Source organism: Ictalurus furcatus, chromosome 27, assembly GCF_023375685.1.
Source record: "Ictalurus furcatus strain D&B chromosome 27, Billie_1.0, whole genome shotgun sequence".
In the NCBI taxonomy this organism is placed as follows: Eukaryota; Metazoa; Chordata; class Actinopteri; order Siluriformes; family Ictaluridae; genus Ictalurus; species Ictalurus furcatus.
In genome coordinates this window covers 2,412,757-2,432,314 of record NC_071281.1, presented here as the reverse complement: position 1 = coordinate 2,432,314, position 19,558 = coordinate 2,412,757, and the positions used below count along the sequence as shown (strand labels likewise).

At 41.6% G+C, this 19,558-nt stretch overlaps 1 protein-coding gene across 1 annotated transcript; it reads left to right on the top strand.

The window, feature by feature from the left end:
- The first annotated feature begins 1,577 nt into the window (after window positions 1–1,577).
- vasna (vasorin a) lies at window positions 1,578–18,908 on the top strand. Its single transcript, XM_053617044.1, has 2 exons — window positions 1,578–1,851; window positions 14,436–18,908. Exon 2 carries the CDS (start codon window positions 14,454–14,456, stop codon window positions 16,497–16,499), a length of 2,046 nt encoding a protein of 681 aa, XP_053473019.1. The 5' UTR covers window positions 1,578–1,851; window positions 14,436–14,453; the 3' UTR covers window positions 16,500–18,908.
- Window positions 18,909–19,558: the final 650 nt, after the last annotated feature.

Below are 19,558 nucleotides of genomic sequence, written 5' to 3'. Positions count from 1 at the left end.
TCTGTGGACAGTGTGTGTTAATCATCAGCACTGCTGGGGGTTTTTTTTGGCATATTTTTGATGACTAAATGACTCCAGTACTCCAAGACACTCACTACAGTTCTGCCTCAGCACCTATTTCAGACTCGACAGATCATGTACCAAGGACTCTGCTATGCGGTTTAGGATGCAGCCCTTGCTTCTGAGATCTCAGTGGTGTTCAGTGTGTTTCCGGTCCTCCGTCATGTTCCCGGTATGCGCGCACTCAAATAGAGCTCTGCGTGCCTGGAAGTAAACCGGAACAAGGCTTCTGTAGACACACAGAGTAAAAATAGCAAATACAGAAATGGAAAGAGATAAATAAATAGAAATATATAGAAAGTGAATCATATATATCATATAGATGAATATTATCATATAAAGATTCATATAAATGACAACCCAGACTATTAATAAACAACAACATTGAATATAGGTGGGACTGCTTCATTTAAAATAATGTTTTGACTTTAAATAAAAGCTAAGTAGCTATCATAGGTCCATTTTAGTAGGTCCATTTTCTCAAATACTACTACTACTATTAAAATAATAATAATAATAATAATAATAATAATAATAATAATAATAATAATAATAATAATATTAAGTCAGCAGGTTGCCAGATTGACAGTATTACACTCAGGTCGTATATGTCAAATCAAATTATTATTCAACGGAAATATGCTACAGTATGAATGCAATATAAACCACCAGGCTAATATGTCAATCTCATATTTGAAATAAGTCACTAAAGAAGCAGTGTATATTAAATCATAAATAATATATCTGATCTTCTTGACGTGAATATGAAATACACAAACAAAAGCGTGTAATGATAAAGATTATAGACAATATTATCAATTTAATACATTTATCTACACTGACTATTTGTCTTACTTACAAGTATTACAGTGACCTATTATTATTATTATTATTATTATTATTATTATTATTATTATTATTATTATTGTTATTAACACATGTATACCAAATTGTATTTAGGCAAGATTCTTTTCCCCCTCAATTTAATCATTTGTATCATCCTTTTATTACATTGTATTTTAAGATATATTTGTGTCCCATTTGATTTCTAACTGTATATTATTATTATTATTATTATTATTATTATTTATTTATTTATTTATTTATTTATTTATTGTACATCATTGTATTTTCTCATTCTATTTTAACCTGTGGAAAACATTTTCATCCGGGTCTATAAAAAGGTGTTGTAGGAATAATATGTTGAATTAAAATATATAATGTATAATGAAATATAATTATTGTGGAATGATGCAAGGTATTCATTTGAAATGTAATTAAAGTGGATTTAGCAACTGAAATCATTATCAATAACAATAATAATAATAATAATAATAATAATAATAATGAATATTCTAGAATCAATAGATGCAAAATCTTTAAAACTGTAATCTGAGAAGCTTTACTGTAACAATAACAAGGGTTAAACGTCACACTTTGGCAACCCAGCGAGAGCTCAGGCGCGCTGGTACCGCCCTCCTGGTGTTAAACCACGCCCATCAATACATAGCCACGCCCATTCGTCTTCTACTCCAGGCTGTAACGCGCTTTACTCACTAGTCGGGCTCGACTCCATTCACAAAAAATCAGCAGTTTCCCAACTCACTGGAAGTTTCAGCAGAAGCCGAGGAGCCTCTTACAATTAAAAAAATATATTATTTTATTTGTATTCTTTTTTTTTTTTTTTTTACCACCTATGCTTTAACAAATGGCAGAAAAACACCTCCTGATGTCTTTCTAGATCTTCTTCTTTCCTTCAGGGCGCTGAAGCACATTCTTTCTGGTCTTACGGTAAGTCTTATTCACTGGAGAGGTATTTAAACTTAAAAAAAAAAAAAGTGGCAGAAAACTGGACTGACCTGCTCGTGCAAGGACATTTATTATTATTATTATTATTATTATTATTATTATTATTATTATTTGCAAATAATCAATAAATAGTTTGTCTTCACATTCTCACTGACACCTGTGGTGTTCTTTCCTCTGATCCTTCTTGCAAACTTCATCTAACAAATATATGTCTAGCATAATACATGTCTTCTCATCTTCTCATGATCCTGAGCTGAGCATTACAGAAAGCTGCATGAAGGATTTGTTCTGCAAACCTACAACTATGATTTTCCCCCCTTCTTCTTCTAATATCCCAAGGAGGATGTAGTATCCAGTCTCAGTGATTATTACAGGCTGCAGAATTATCCAGGCTTCAGTATCACACCAAGCCTTAGATATATGTCATGGTGGCTTTGTTGGTACGATCCGAGAGCGGATTTGGAACATGGACGGTTTACAGGACTATAATTATTGAATTGTGTCATTTATCTGATGTCTTGTTGATGGGTCAAAGCTAGAGTGCGAAAACAAGGTCGTAAAAATGATCACATGCTTATTATTCTGGTCTTTAAATCCGTTATTCTGGTTTTGCTTCAGCTTCTACATTAAAATCGTGATGGAATACTTTGTCAGCATTTAAATCGGATAATATTTGGCTTTGTGGGAATGAGACCTCAGCAGTAAACGTGTCAGAAAACAAACCGTCTACACCAGCCGAGGACCCTGTTCTAAACACAGCGCAGGTTTAATTTAAAGAACAGGGCAAACGCGTACCATCATATTCATTCATTCAAGTTTTTTATTATTATTATTATTCCTGAACTTCCCACTCATGCAGAGTAAACATAGAGTAACACTATTTATGCTTGTTTTTAGTTTTATTTATTTAGGCATAACTATGATTCCTATATGATAACCAAAACAATCTTGAAACTACCACCACCATGTTTTGCAACCCCCCCCCACTCAGGGCTGTATGCACAGATTGGATTCTGCCTCACTTTGTCAGATATTTTGGATATGCTTATGACGAAGCTTGCCACGGAAGTGTGTACAGGAAGGAAGCAACGATGATTACTAAACAAATCTAGCGTTTTATTCATTTGGGCACATGGATTTTATATGACGCATTCGAAACTGCCGTGCAGTTAGGCTGCAAAATACAGTGTGTAAATCAGGAATTGGGAAATGTGCACATCACTTACTGGTAAATTATGATCACCAGTTTGGAAGCCATAGATGACATTTCTGAGGTCCAATATTTGATGAAAATGTACGAATTTCATAATGTAGATTGATTTCTATGGAGTTGTGTATGGGACCAAGGTTTTAGAGGGTATAGACAGGATTATACAGTATACAGAGAGTTTATATGGCTTAGAATTGAATCGTTACATCAGCGTTTTACTCCCAAAACTGTCAAATCGAGTTGTCCCATGTTGATTGAAGTCCTAGTGTTAGTCGTAATACTTCATTGTTTGACGTCGTATGGTGTTCTCACTTGCTTTTGACCTAAAACTTGGATATTTGTAATTGTCCTGCACTGGCATGTGAACAAAAAAAACAAAACAAAGGTCCATGAACCAGCCAAGACCCATTTGATAGAAAGTTGACTCGAGGGCCCCTAGTGAGGGACGAGCCGAGCGTATGAGAAAAGTAAAGACAGGAACGGAGGGATATGGGAGGAGAGCGCACTGAAAGGAAAAAAAGCAAACATTCCTGACTCGGTGTCTCAGAGATTTAATTAAGGGCTCCTGAGTGGGCACTCAGAGGTGAAGGCTTAAACCCAATCCCCCCCTTGCTCCGAGCATGGACTAATCCCAGGGGTCAGTTTATATGTGCTCGGGTTATGCCAATGTGACAGCTAAATGGGGGAGAATCAGAGGAAGCTTGCACGGTAATAACTGGATAACGGAGGTATGATTAGGAATAGTCGTATGTTTCTGTGTGTGTGTAGATGTTAATGTGAACAGCATCATTAGCCTATAAAGACTCTGACAATTTGGCCGTCACTGATTGAGATAACAGCTGGCTCTGTTTGAAAACATGAAAACATATGTTAAGCAAGAAATAGCCTTCCCATTTTGGGAATGTGAGCTCATGCGTCAAATATAAGTCTGGGATTTTCTTCTCGTGTATCATATGGCCGCCACGCAAGTGTCTGGAGATGTGTGGTTACGCCGCTGTCAGTCTTATCCTGATGCGCTTAGTGAACGCCATCAGTATTTACTCCTTCGTTGCTCCACCCAAAATAGTCATTTTCATACCCAGACTGCATTAGTCTTAATGCTGGAGCGTTTTTCCCAACGCAAGTTCCGTTAAAAAAAAAAGAAAAGACGAACCAAAATCGAACCGGCTGGCCTTGCGTTGTAGTTAATTTTCAACCTCTAAGAGATCGGAGAAACAACTGCATTGTTGTTCGAGCACGCAGTGACGACATGGAAGAAGTGCTTGGATTAACACACTTCCTTTGCCGTCATCGTACATTTGGTTATCGTTCACTAAATGTTACATTTTCGCCAATGGTAGCAGCAGCACAAAACCTACTGTTGAGGAAAATATGACTAAAATATGACTAATATGGCTGACAACACAGTCAAAATCATGAGTCATGCGCCCTACATGGTCAAAACAATTAAGAGAAAGGGTTGGAGTTGTGACTTGAAAGTTAAACATTTATGATTGAGAAATAAAATGACATAAACCATACAACTGGAAACACTGGTTCTAGACTGGTGCCAAAAATGACAGTGCAATGGAAAAAATGGTGTATAGTGTTGGTTTTTGCATTGCAGTATTACCTCTAATTACCGAATGCTAGCATTAGTTATGCTATTAGAATTCTAATACTAAGTTGCTGTGTGGCCTAATAATAATAATAATAATAATAATAATAATAATAATGATAATAATAAGTACGCGATGGAATTTTTTGCCAATCCGAAAATATACATACGTGGTGCATAAATGAAGTTCATTGGTCTCAGATTTCTCCCCGAGACGTCTGGCATGCGACTCTGTAAATGCATAAACAGAGCAACGTAAACAGTGAGGTTATCTCCACATGTTAGGTCACAACCCGGCCATACCACCCACAGACATCATGTTACGTCCTGGCCTTTACACTAACAGAGGTCATGCGCTAATAATTAGTTAGCTGATGCACAATGCACAACATGCACGATCTTGCTGTTTTTTAGGCAATGGTGTTATAGTGTCCAATTTGGAAGACAACATAAGGGCACTGACGGTTTGAAAAATCCAAAGCAGATAAGAGCTAAGCCTAGCTGTTCAAAAAAGCCAAGACGTTAGCTAGCAATTATGAATACTGTTCCCAACCGGAAGTGGATCATTTTCCCATACCAGCACAACACAAAATGCTTTATTCCTCTATACTACAGCAATTGGCCATCATTAACCATTTTTATTGATTAAAGAACAACATGTCCATCCATCCATTTTCTATACCACTTATCTTACACAGGGTCACAGGGAACCTGGAGCCCATCCTAGGGGACTCAGGGCACAAGGCGGGGGACACCCTGGACAGGGTGCCAACCCATTGCAGGGCACAATCGCACACTTTGACACCCGTTCACACACTACGGACATTTTGGAAATACCAATCAACCTACAACGCATGTCTTTGGACTGGAGGAAACCGGAGTACCCGGAGAAAACCCCCAAAGCACAGGGAGAATATGCAAACTCCGCACATGCTGGGCGGAGGCGGGATTCGAACCCCCAACCCTGGAGGTGCAAATGTGCTAACCACTAAGCCACCACCTGAATGCCACGTCGTACATTTGATCTGTTTATGATTAGCCTTGTATATGTTACCTCTGGCTGTTCCAAAGACTCCTTCCCAAAATGTTCGGAAACATAACAACTACACACTAAAAAAATAAAGCTAAAAAATGTTTATCCCGAGCATTCGCCATACAAGTCCATGCGTACGTTGTTACCGTAGAAACGAGTGCTTTATTATAAAATTTGGTCAGAGCAGCTGTTGTAGAAAACTGACACATCTTCTAACCAATCCGACTCGGGTATTAAACAGTGCTGTGGTATAATTAAAAAAAAAATCATTACTACATGTTCACCATGGTGGAGCGCGAGCTTAAATGAAATGTCGGCGAAGTGATTAGAAAAAATTATTTCCTTCACTGCTGTAATCTTGATGCCCATGAGTCAGAGGTTCATTGGATGCCACTGTGTGTGTGTGTGTGTGTGTGTGTGTGTGTGTGTGCGCGTGTGTTAGCATGCACTTGTAATAACCTCCCCTAGGAATTTGGGAGGCATGCACACTGGCAGTATTAAGGAAAGGACCAGCGCCAAGAGAAACAGAAGTGTATACACACACACTCAGACACATACACGAAAACACACACAATTACAGTACATGCCTTGACCCCACACTCCCTCACATTTCAGTTTTATGACTTCCTCTCTAAATGAGGACATTACTAATGGATTAGCATGTGCCAGTCTGTCGTTATACAGTCTACTAGAAAATTCATTTTCAGTTTCCTCGAACATTTGAGGAAAATATTGACATTCCTGACAGCTTGGTACCGTTCACAGTGTCGCTACACTACACTTATATATATATATATATATATATATATCGTCCACTCTCCGCTCCAGGGGAGGCTGCAGCGTTAGCATAGAACATTCAGGTAAAATAATAATAATAATAATAATAATAATTTTTCTAGCAGACTGTTTCACTTCATTTTAATCTCAGGTCCAAGAAAGACTCTCTACAAAGGTTCATTGTTCACTGATTTGTCTAGCAGAAGGATGGCAAAGCATTTGGAATAATAACACTACACGCTTGTCTTGCTAACAGAGTCTTTGACCAAAAACGCAGAGAAAGATTTATTTAGTGTCTGAGTGAAGACGCCAAACCAAAATGCGCAGCCGAGAGAAAAAGTGACTCACTGTGTGTGTGTGTGTGTGTACAATAATTTAGTGGATAGGGTTTTGTTGTTTTTTTTGTTACTGACCAAAAAATATTCTGAAATCATTTAGCTATCCACTACATTTGACTCGAGTGTGAGGTGTGACAAAAAAACCCTTCTGTTTCACTCTTTAGCATGAATAAATCTTGTCATATGCTACGCTCACACTGTTTACGAAACCTTTCCACAAACAGCCCGCTCTCGTGCTGATCACCGCTTCAGAAGTCAATGTTTTCTGACACACTGTTGACTCTTTCAGTTAGCGGTTGTTGCTAAAGTGTAACTGCAAAAAGTGTAGTTTTACGCATCCGAAGCCTTATCTCCTGGTAACGTACCAACACTTCTGAGGGAAATGTTGGCTTTTCCAACGGTTTTGAGATGTTTTTCACTGTTGCTACACCGCTACATCATCCTTCTTGTTGGCTACATGCTAACTAGCTAGCTAGAGTAAAAGTTAGGATACTTAGCAAGAGTGTTTTCATGGGTTTTAACCTTTTTTTAACCTCGTTCTCCTTCTCATCCAGAAATCACAAATTCACATGTCTTTAAACACTATGTAGTATCTAACAAATCATATAAAATACAGTTTAGCGGTGGGAAAATGTGACTAGTGTCTACAGCTAAGTCTAATATTGTTAACATAATTGTGCTAATGCTAATAATAGTGTCAGTGGTTAAGTATAAAAGGAGGACACGGGAGCCCTTTGTCATGATCCTTGTTCCTGTGTGTGTGTGTGTGTGTGTGTGTGTGTGTGAGAGAGAGAGAGAGATCGAGAGAGAGAGATGTTACTTTACTGACTACACATAACACACACACACACACACACACAATTTGAGACATGGGCAAAATCATTCAGCACCACACATTCTGAATGAGAAACGGATCTCCCCATGTCAGAGATCAGCAACATAGATAAAGAAGCCAGAGGCAAAGCTCACAAGCCCCCCTCAAACACGCACACACACACGCTCCCTATTCCTTGTCAGTGGAGCATAGCGTTTCAACAAACACTGCATTGTGTCTGAGTTTCATTTGAAGTGACTCTAAACATACTGATACGAGAGGCTCCTCGTGTCAACACCTTACAACATGTACATACACACACACACACAAACACACACACATACACACTTCCTTAAAACCCTCAGGTTGTTGATAAACCTACTAAGCAAACAAGCCTGCAGGTCAGAACACGCTTCCAGATAGACGAATCAAGTTTGAGTATAAGTGACACTGGACCACAAAGATTGTGTGTGTGTGTGTGTGTGTGTGCGTGCGCATGTATTCAACTTTTTGCCTTAAATGTCAACATGGTGTAGGAACACACTCTGCTATACTCAACTAAACGAGGCGAAAGATTTCCTTTTGGGGTTAGTATGTCGAGGTATTGGGTCTGAGGTAAAAGTGTAAAAAATACGTACACACCATTGCACAACATCAAACTTGGGCGTCATATAAAACACGAGCAGTAAGGACGGAACAGCCGAGCAAAATGATGTGAGGTCCGTCCTAGCGTGGATTAATATTGTGGCACACCCGGGGCGGAGAGTGGAGCCCTCGAAGGGGTGCCTGGAGGGTAGGAGTGTGTTACAGCTTGCCCATTATTCTGTCTTCACACATCAAACATGTTTCTCTTCCCCCACCTAAGTGTGGTGTTTGGATTGAGCTCCAGAGTTGAGCGAGAGAGGCTCAGAAGTAGAGTGATCCATATTACCAGGAAGTCTCAGTAACTCAGTAAAGTGAAATACAATTCAAGCTTCAACAAGGCATAAATTTGGGCAGGTAACAATTCGCCACGGTGATGGAAAAAAGGCCTTGGCTTCCGAAAATCCTCACCACTAACCCGCACATTCAAATCTAAGCATCTCTCTCACGTAACTTTTAAACCTTATCAACAAGCAAAGCGTGCTAAACTGCTTCAAGTGCTGTAGAGCTTCCCTTTGTTAAAATGGTAACACTTCATACTGGTACAAATCAAACAAACAACCACGTTCAAGTTCTTATTGTTCCTCGTACAATACCTGGGGCACGCGCACGTATCTACCCCAGCTCTTCAGAAAGATATAAGCTGAGATTTGAACAAAACGTTTGCACTTTGCACAGGAATGTGCAGGTAAGTGTGCGCGTTCGATTGTGGCTCGATCTACACCTGTTTGGCTTGTACAGTCTGAGTGATGCCAGAGGAGGAGTCTTTGTTGTAAACATTCAAGTGCTGAAAGGTAGTAAAACAGGTTGAGCCAAACCATCTCTACATGCCTGTAGTGTAACTGCTAATTTAAGAGAGAGAGAGAGAGGTGTGAGCATAGATGTGCACAAATAGGATTCTGCTGTTGTTGTTTTTTTTGTAAGAGCGAGTTCTTATAGTTCTTTTTTTTTTTTTTTTACATTATACTCTGTCTCAAAGCAGCTTTACATCAGTGCCTTAAGTATCAGCAAGAGCCACAGGGACAATGATACAGCTATGACACAGCTAGGCAGGACAGAATTTTGAGAAAAACCAAAACTTGGGGAGAGAGGAACCCGTTCTTCTTTGGCTAGCAATTGGAATCATGAGAGATCTAGTTTATAAGGTATAAGGATAAAGATACTAATATAGAAGTTATATTTGGAATCACTGTAGGGAAGGCCTGAAGTCCCCAGGACAGGAGAACGAGGTTCGTGTGACTTGAGATGGCTTCAGGAGTAAAGAAGCAGGAGTTTATACAACTGAAGATACCATGTCCTTGTGGACCTTAGGATAAGGGGCATAGGAGCTTGTGGGACTTATGACAGGGTTAAGGAGTCCGTGGACCTTAGTATGGCAGGGGTAGGAACCTATGGGACTCAAGATGACAGGGTTTAGGAGGCTGTGAACCGTAGGGTGACGGCAGTAGGAGCATGTGGGGCTCAAGGGTAGGATCTTGTGGGACACGAGGTGGCAGGAGTAGGAGCAAGTGTAGGGGCTTGTGTATATCAGGGTGGCAGGATTAAGAGCTTGTGGGACTTGTGGTGGTAGGACTTTCTGGGCCTCAAAATGGCAGGAGCTTGTGGTCCTTAGGATGACAGGAGTAGGAGCTTGTAGGAAAAAAGAGATGGAAGGAAAGAAGCTGTGGACTTCATGGTGGCAGGAGTAAGAGCTTGTGGGCCTCATGGTGGCAAGAGTAGGAGCTTTTAGGATATAAGGTGGCAGGCGTAGGAGCTTGTGTGCCCCAGGGTGGCAAGAGTATGAGCCTCTGGGACTGAAGGGGGCAGGCGTAGGAACTTATATGCCCCAGGGTGGCAGGAGTAAGAGCTTGTGTAAAGAGTCTTTAATAGGCTTTTAACACTCCATCGCCAACTCCTTTTGAATTCCCGTCGTTGTCTTGTGGGCTGAACTTATTTGATCAACTCAAGTGAAGTTCAATAGACAAACCTACTGAGCCAACAAAGCTGTAGACCTCATGAGCTTGAATTACCTAGACGTCATTGTGATCTGATTCAATTTCCTTTCTTTTCCCCTGGTTGCCATGATAGTTCTAAGTTTCACCTATATGTCTCTGCATACTTTAGAGTCGGGGTCATCAATTAGAGTTGACCTGGGTCCAAATGCTTGCAGAGCAAATGCTAAGTGGCTCTAGCGGTTATGCTGACGCACACATCTGAGTCATGAGTGGAAGTCAACAAGAGACTGTTGGGTTAATTGTTTTTTGGATGGAGCAAAGGACAAGAAAATAAAAATAACTATTTCTACATCTACATATTCTTCTTAGAAAGTTGTGTGTGTGTGTATGTGTTTGCTGTTAAACCATTGCCTGAATGCTATAAATGAATTTCTGCCACTAATAGCTTACTAGTTACAAAACACACACACACACACACACACACACACACACACACACACACACACACACACACAGAGAGAGAGAGAGAGAGAGAGAGAGAGAGAGAGAGAGAGAGAAAGAGTTAAAGAAGGATAACAAAAGGATATGTGACAGTCTCGGATTGTTTAAATACTGAGGCATGTGTGTTTGAGTTCACTAAGCAGGCAGGGTGGAGAGGAGTGTGTCGCCTCACAATGCGGTTCATTGTGTCTAAGCGTTCGTAAACCTTAGAGGTGCTACCGCACACGCTCGGTAAGTGCGCATGCTGAGTCATGACCCTGTTGGCTGAAAATAAATTCAACTAATCAGGATAAAATACATGTACAGCTCAAATTCAGTGAATGAATAAATAAATAGTGTGTCTCTCTGTGTGTGTGTGTGTGTGTGTGTGTGTGTGTGTAAGAGAGAGAGAAATCCAGAGGAACTAAACTGGACTGCATCATTCAGCATGCTTGTCAGCGTCTTATCTAAATGCTAACTGTTAGAAGTGAAGTGCTGATTTTATTGAGTGTATGATGAGATCCGCAAAGAGGAAGGCAGGAAAAAAAAAGTCTCAGAATTTGTTGCTGACTCATCCTTTCATAGTAATCACCTTAGCGATGACTTGCACCTGAAAATTTTGTTATAATGCAATCTCTACATATGTAAAGATGTGAGATGTAGATATGTTTTTATTGCATGTATCTGGGAGGTCACATTTCACTCCAACACACACACACCCTTCGAGAGGAACCTGATCCAGGTGTGTGTGTTTGAGACAAAGAGAGATGAAAAGAGTGTTTGATGTGGATACACACATACACACACACACACACACACACACACACACACACACACACAGACAAACACACACGTATTAATCGAACCATTTCATTCAAATGCTAACGAGTCCTAGTAACACAGTGGTCATTTATGTTGTGCGTTAACGATCAACATTTGATTTTAAGGTGACGATAAACAATGATACAATACGTTAGGGGTGTAACACAGTGCAACTGTGTAAGGCTCCAAATATCAAAACGATATAAAACAAAGATATAAATATGAAAAAGAAACACACACACACACAAAATGGACAGTTCTAGTAGTGCAGTCACACTAAAGCACCATCCAGCGCACTGCCTGACCCCGGTGTCCTCTCACCTCAGGCTGAGCTCTCTGTCTGAGCATGAAGGTTAAGCGTCAGATGTCATGAACACTGGATCATTGGCACAACAGCTATACCGTGCACTCAATTACAGACTTGGATTTTCAGTCAATGTTTTTTCTTTTATATTTGACCTGGCCCTGTGCTAATCAGTACCATTTGAAGCCAACCACAACCCTAAACCTTTCATTCCATCCATCTCGTCTTTCATTTAATCTCCTTTTTCAGAGCTAAATTGTTCGGAAGATACGCTTTTCAATCAGGCTTTTATATCACTCGAGGGAGTCTTACTTACCCAGACTTCTTATCAATGCAGCAGTAAGTAAGTTTCAATATCAGAAAACCTTGAGTGAAAAAGCCTCTTTTTTATGCCTTTATCATGCTTTAATCATAATTCTTTCTGCCTTGAGAAGAGGTTTGGGTAAGTAAAGCTCCCGCAGATGTTTTATTGGTTGTGTGTCCATTCGTGATATGAAGGAGATTATCCAGCCTCTGAAACACAACAGAACCGTTCAGTCCAAACTCTACCAGGAGGAGCCTGGTCTGTCAGGATGCTGCCTTACAAGGCCACACAGTGGTGCCTTAGTAAAAGCCAGATTCCTTCCTGAGAACACGGCGGCATGCCATCGAAGGTGTGTTGCATTGTTCGAATGCCTCTAGAAAGAGAACCTGATTAAACCTTCGTGTGCGTGTGTAGAAGTGCGTTTAAGACCACGCAAGGCAATGATCTCTATGGTCTATAATGAACCGCAGGCCAGGTAGTGATGTGGACGATGGGGCCATTTGAGAGAACCTGCACCATTGTCAGCATCTACTAAAGAGTGGAGTGGTTGATATGTTGCTTATGTGTCCGAGTAACCATGATTTATTTGTTTGGAAATTAAAACTAATCTTCAGGCGTACGTACAGAAACAATGTGGTCTTTTGCGACATATTAAGAACAGCTGCTTATGAAACTGGCAGTAGTTTGGTGTACAGGGTGTAGGGACCAACAGAGAGAGCGAGAGAGAGTCCTTGTTTTACCCAGAGGGCCCCGTTTCTCCTTCCTGCCGGAGACAGATTTTTAGGGTTATTGCAAAAGTCCTGCTGCGCCAGTGGGATCTTGCTTTATGAGAGTGAAGAAAGTAAAGCGAGAACAAGAGAGAGCGAGCGAAAGGGAGAGACGTAGAGGGTGACTTAAGCGTGTTATTGAAGCAGGTTTAGTTCCTGTCTCGCTGCCAGTTTACGCTGCGGAGGCAGACTTGGCCCGTGGCCTGCTTGTCAAACAGCAGTGCTCAGGGTGGGTCGAATATACTGAAAACCATGTCTCAGAACAAAGGAATGAGAGAAAGACACAGAAAGATTACCATTTGGATCTTAACTACTACATGTCAGGCTAATGCTGGACTGAAAGGCATATGCATATGCACAAAAACTTGAAAGATTTCCAGTATATTTTGGAAATGTGATTCATTTCAGCTGAATAAACAGCCAGAAATGGGTGACATCTCACATTTGGGGAAAAACACACACACACACACACACACACACACACACACACACACACTTGCCCTTTTAAAGTCTTAGTGTCAGACTTTTCCATGAAGTTGCACGAGGCCATAGCTGATACTCGACTGTTGAAGACTATCAGGAAAGAAGCAGAACACTGCAAGGACGTTAACATCAGCCGGTCTGATAACAACAAAACAATACACAGTGGATGATAGAGATCGAAAGTGAGCAATTTGAGAAGGCAAAATTGAGGAATAAGTCCACTTCACCATCCACAATGATGGCAGTCATGGTTTTGGCTGTGCCTAGGTCCGTGTAAACGAAGCGTCAGAAGCAACCATGAGAAACCGTGATGTGTTTAGTAAGAAATACAGATAACAGAATTAAACTTCAACTATTTTACCCACACTCCAAGAGCAGTGAAGCCTTGGCCTTGTCGTACTGAAAAAAAAAAAAAAAAAGTAACAGTACCTGCTATCACACTACTAGGACGGTAGATTCGGTTTATGGCAGTTCAACAGGTTTTACTGAACAACAGAGATTCGGTTATGCTCTTCAAATTTGGGCACACAAGTCAAAACGGATTTATTGTTGCACTTCAAATGATGAGCTCAACGTGGATTAGTCATATCAGTGGAGAAAAACAGGACTAGACTAGGTTCTCTCCTGTCATTATGAAGCCTAGTTACATGCGCACTAAGGGTGAGACGGTGGGTGGGCCGCTTTGAATCCTCTCTCAGTGCCAAGAATCTAAGACTTGACTGTTGACTTGTGTAAACAAACAGTGGAATCAATGAGACGGTGTGTGTTACCCTTGGAAAGTCAACAGGACAACCATCATTAGAATAGTCCTAGAGCTGGTGAGAGTGCCGGAAGAGCGCTGCCTCCGACAAATCCTGAAGAAAAATAAGGAGTCATGTCCACAAACTTCTCATGAAAACCACAAGGCAGTGTGGGTTGCAATACATCGACGCCACTAATATCAAATATCTCTCAAAAGCACTGAGTATCTGTGGACTAAACGCTTTGGTTTAGCCCTTCTTTGACTGCAGCTAGAACAATAACAACTCACAGTTTTCCTTTTCATTTTGTTTGTTTTGCAGGACAGTGGTGTTGTGACGATGCAGCTGTGGGCCCAAATATGGCAACTTCTACTGCTCCCCCTGCTGCTACTTCCAGCGTCACTCTGCAGTGCATGTCCCCAGCACTGCAGCTGCCCCGGCACAGATAACATCTTCTGCATACATCGACAAGCTTCCACCATGCCCCTCAACCTGCCTGCCTCCACACAGAATCTGTACGTGTTTCAGAATGGAATTAACTTCCTGCAAGAGCAGGACTTCCATGGTCTAGTTGATCTGAAACTGCTGGACCTTAGCCAGAATGAACTTGCAGTGATTCCTGATGGGGTTTTTGGCTCTCTTACCTCCCTGCACAACCTCGACCTCTCTTCAAACAAAATTACTCGAATCTCTAAAGACAGCTTTAATGGGTTAGTGAATCTAGAGAGGTTGTATATCCATAACAACCGCATCCAGAGTATTCACCCAGCTGCATTTAAGGGATTGGAGCACCTGTTGGAGTTGAAGCTTCAGGGAAACCAGATCAGTCTACTTCCCGCTCTGCATCTTCCCAAATTGCTGTTGCTTGACCTTAGCTTCAACAGTATTCCTGCGCCTGGACCTGCCGACCTGCAGACGCCACACTTAGAGTCACTAAAGTTGGCTGGGCTAGGGCTGACCACTTTGGATGAAGGATTACTGAGAAGCCTGGGAAATCTTCATGATCTAGATGTATCTCAGAACAAGCTAGAAAGAATGCCACCTGCATTAATATCTGCAAAAGGGTTGACTCGCCTTAGCTTGGCAGCTAACCCTCTGGGCGCTCTTCGTCAGGAGGACTTTAAGAACCTGGTAGGATTGCAGGAGCTGGATCTGAGTAGCCTGAATCTGCAGGAATTCCCTGCGGACTTTTTCCAGGTGTTTCCCAAGCTACATCAACTAACGGCTGCACGGAACCCTTTCAACTGTGTTTGTTCACTGTCCTGGTTTCCTAACTGGATGAAGAATTCAAAAGTGGATCTTGGACGGCGTGAGGAGACACGCTGCCACTTTCCTCTTATAAATGCCGGCAAGACACTTTCTGAGCTGGAACAAAAAGACTTTGGCTGCCCTACCACCATCACTGAACTGTCTGAGGTACTTACCAGCAGCAGCATGCATGATACTCCAGACCCCACCACTGCTCCACATACCACACTAAACATCCGTCCTTTTGTCCCCAGTGAAGAGTTACCAGTTGAGGAAGTCCAGCATGTGGCCCCTGAGGCCTCTGACTCTCCCAGAAGTAGTGAGGAACATGAGGAGCACATGTGCCCTCCAAACATCTGCCTGAACGGTGGTACATGCAAGTTCGACCAAAGGGGGCAAGTAAATTGTCTGTGCCCTCCGGATACTTCTGGGACGTACTGTGAAAACCAAGAGGAGTCCCAACCTCCTCCATTGTCCCCGAGAGTTGCTGTGGTGACAGTTCCTTCAATAAAACCAGACAAGATTAGCTTCCATCATGTAACCAGCACCTCGATTTCTCTGGACCTCCACCGGTACATTGAGTCCCAACCCAACATTCGTGGAATCCGTCTGACTTATAGCAATCTGTCTGGCCCTGACCGCAGACCGCTCCAACTCAATGTACCTGCTTCATACCCAGAGTACACACTGAGAGGGCTACAGCCCAACTGCACATATTTAGTTTGTGCCAGTCCACTGGATGAGCCTGTAGAGAAAGCTGTCAGCTCCTGCATGAATGCTCATACAGGAGTCCCTCAGCACCCCACTGAGAATAGGCCTGAACCTTTCTCCATTCTTGTACCCATTCTGGTAGCGGTAGCTGTGGTGATGTCAGTGGCCATAGTTGCAGCAGTGGTGGTGGTTTTACGGAGAAAAAGGGCTAAAACTCCCACAGATATGGATCTAGGTGAACCAAACCCTTTTGAGTTGGAAGGTGTGAAGATGGGTTTGGAGAACGGAACATCACCCCAGAAACAGGCCGAGATCTCGTCTTACCCGCCGGCATCTCAGAACGGCATGGACTATGAAGTCCCGTTGATCCAAGAACAATTTGCATCCAACAACAACACAGATCAGAGGATACCATCATACTTTTAACACTGCTCAGACTTCCAGCACCTAGAGAGAGGTGCGCTCTAATAACCCCTGCAGGCGGGTCAAGTGCAAACACAGTGCAGTCGCATGGTTTGAGTGTTTTAAAAGTGTCTTTTGCGAAAGTATTTAAACAAAGTGCAATTGCCAACTGAGGTATCGTTTGTTGCTGAAAGTGCCTTTTTGCATGTCCGGCTTCGGCTGCACTGTTCTCTAATACGTTTGACAGGACAGAGCGTGCGCAGAGTTATGCTGATGTTGGACACGGACATAACCAGAGTGAGAATCTGTAAGAATTTCAACATATCTGCCTTTAGACTGCAGTTTTTCTTCTCAGCCTGGATTTGTGCATCTCCAAGAGCTTGCCACAGTATGCAGGTCCCAGACCGGATCAATACAATTTTGAAATACAATGTTCATCAACATCATGACGGGATCTTTTTTTCCTTTCGAAAAAACATGCACTGACATAAGTTTGAGGTCTGTGACTGTGCCTGCTCTTCTAAAGAGTAAAAAAAAAAAAAATGATGCACTGATTAGAACTTTGAATTTGTGGTCAAAAGGACTAAATTAGAGAACATGGACAGGTCGTTCAGCCGTCATTCCTTCATGCTGCAGCTTCAAAAACACTTCCTTCTTTGGCCCTCGAATATATATTTTTTATTTTTTATTTTTAGAGATTTGCTGTGAAAGAAAAAATGATGAAGAGACTGTTTACCCTTGTGCATAGTTTGTGATGGATATGTGAACATTGTTTTTGAGCTGATATTTTATTTTTCTAATGTTTTATATCTCGAAGCTGCATACATTGTTACCAGAGCCTCCATGTTTTATCGCTTACTTTGTAATCCGGAGCACTTGAAAAGCCGGTTTGCAGGCCGTCATCCGACAAATTGTAGCTCACAATGGCATCCTGTTTTATACTATTGCAGTGTATCACGTATCATTTGGTACATCTCATGTACTTTATCGGTCAGCTGTTGCATGATGACCAGACTTAACAGGCATTTAAGCTCACTGCATTACGAAGAAACATTTCACAACATTATCAACTGGTTTTTGTCCCAAAAACTCCAAATACCCACCCTACTGAAGTACTGAGACATTCTGAAGTATAGGAGATGGTTAAATACGTACTTTAATAATAGGTCTTTTTGGAGTAACTTCAGAATCACACACCAAGTCCTAAAGGGAACTTTGAGTCTTTCAGCAAATTTGGCCATGTTGCTTGAAATTAGTCCCAAGTGTGTATGTGTGTGAGTGTGTGTGTGAGCTTTGCTGCCAGCAGACTGTGAAAAGGTTCAAATGTTGTTTATACATGGTTTGTCTGGAGCTGAAATTTAAAGGAAAAATCCACCCTGAACCACTCTGAACGAGTTGCCGTTTTATTTTTTACTTTCAGACATGTCGGATTATCTTTACTTTGGTTAACGGTTTCCTACATTACCCATAATGCTGTTCTGCCCTGCTTATAGCGATGCAGTGGGATTTAGCCCTTGCTTCATCTCCATCTAAAATGAGTGATGCAGCGGTGCTTTAGCCCTTCAGTCCTCTGTCCGGCTCTCTCACTTCCATGTCTGTTCAAACAAATCAGCTTTCCGAAGCGTCGACTTGCTCACATCGCCGTCGACGCGATTGCGCTCGTCATCTCGAGCGGAGTCTTACAGCCACATTGCGTTCTGGAGCTTTGAATTTTCAATGAATTTGATGTTGAACTGAATTTGATGTTGTTTTTAGGATCCAACAGCGAACCCTTTGCAGGCAGTGTAACCCTCTGACACGAGCGCATCACAGGAATTAACGAAAATACAACACCAGGCGACAAATTAGTACCAGAATCGAATATAATAACAAAAAACATTTCATGTGTGTTTCAGGGTGGAGTTTTCCTTTTACTGAATGTTCACTGAAGTTCACAAATCCATTAGTACACTTAATCCTTTTTTCCCCCACTGGAAATACAGCCACGATTTTTAATACATTTAAAAAAACAACAACATATCAATCGGACTAGATGGAAAAAGTTGGTTTTTCAGCTCTGGAGTCAACGTTTGATTTGAGCGTTCTTCGCTCCTGCTTGTTACACAAGTACCTCCCAGTCTGCGCAGATGGCCCCGGCACCCGGCACATCCAAACATTTAAACTGGAAAGAGGAGCCGCTTCACACAGCGCAAGGGACCGAAACTATTTGAAACATTTGCGAAGCTTTTTCAAGTTCCCTGTTTAACTTGGGGAGTTTATTATTTCTTTCGGTAATGTTTTTGTGTATGCAAAACCGAGGCTTGTCTCGCTGTCTCTCTCTCTCTCTCTCTCTCTCTTTTTTTTTTAAACTGTAAAAACACGTGTTTTAAAAGATAAATGTCTTTTGAGAAAATGCAAATGCAAAAAAAAAAAAATTGGCCTCTGGTCTGCGTTCTTGCTTGCTGTAGTCATTTGCTTGGATGTGGTTTGGTGCTTAAGCTGCAAAACTGTAACATTGTGTTGTTTCTTTTCACAAATCGTGTGGCAATAACGTACACTAGTTCCTGCTGAGCCAGTCTATGAGTCAGGAGTATCAGAGTAGGAAAGTTCATCTGGGATCAGACTTTTGTCCTTTATTACATGAACAGGAAAGGATTCAAATATTGCGCAATGAACAGCTGATCTCAGTCAGGCTGGTCCTTAATCCGTCACTCAGAACCAAGCGCTCCCAAATACTGGGTAATGGCCATAACATTCGTTCATTCATCATTAGTGACATTAGTGATTTTGGGTGTTCTGCTTTAAGGCCGATCGTTATGACTCGTATGACTCACAGTCTCCTGCTGTTCATTCATCCACTCCCTTGTTGTTCCGCTCTTCTCTCTGCTGCCACGAGTGCTGCGGCAGGGCTTGGATCCATTAGTGTCCGTTTTACAGAATAAATGGCTGAATTAAGGTCAATTTGTGGGAAGATATTAGGCCGTATTGTAGCATGTTGACAAAGAGTCGTTTAAAGCACACGCTGACACAGAGACATAGTCTCACCCAGTGAAACGTTCCACAGAGTAATGCAAATTTAAAAACAGTTATACGTAGGCTTAAGA

Coding starts and splice junctions, on each gene's coding strand:
- vasna (XM_053617044.1), top strand. CDS start 14,454: ATGCAGCTGTGGGCCCAAATATGGCAACTTCTACTGCTCCCCCTGCTG.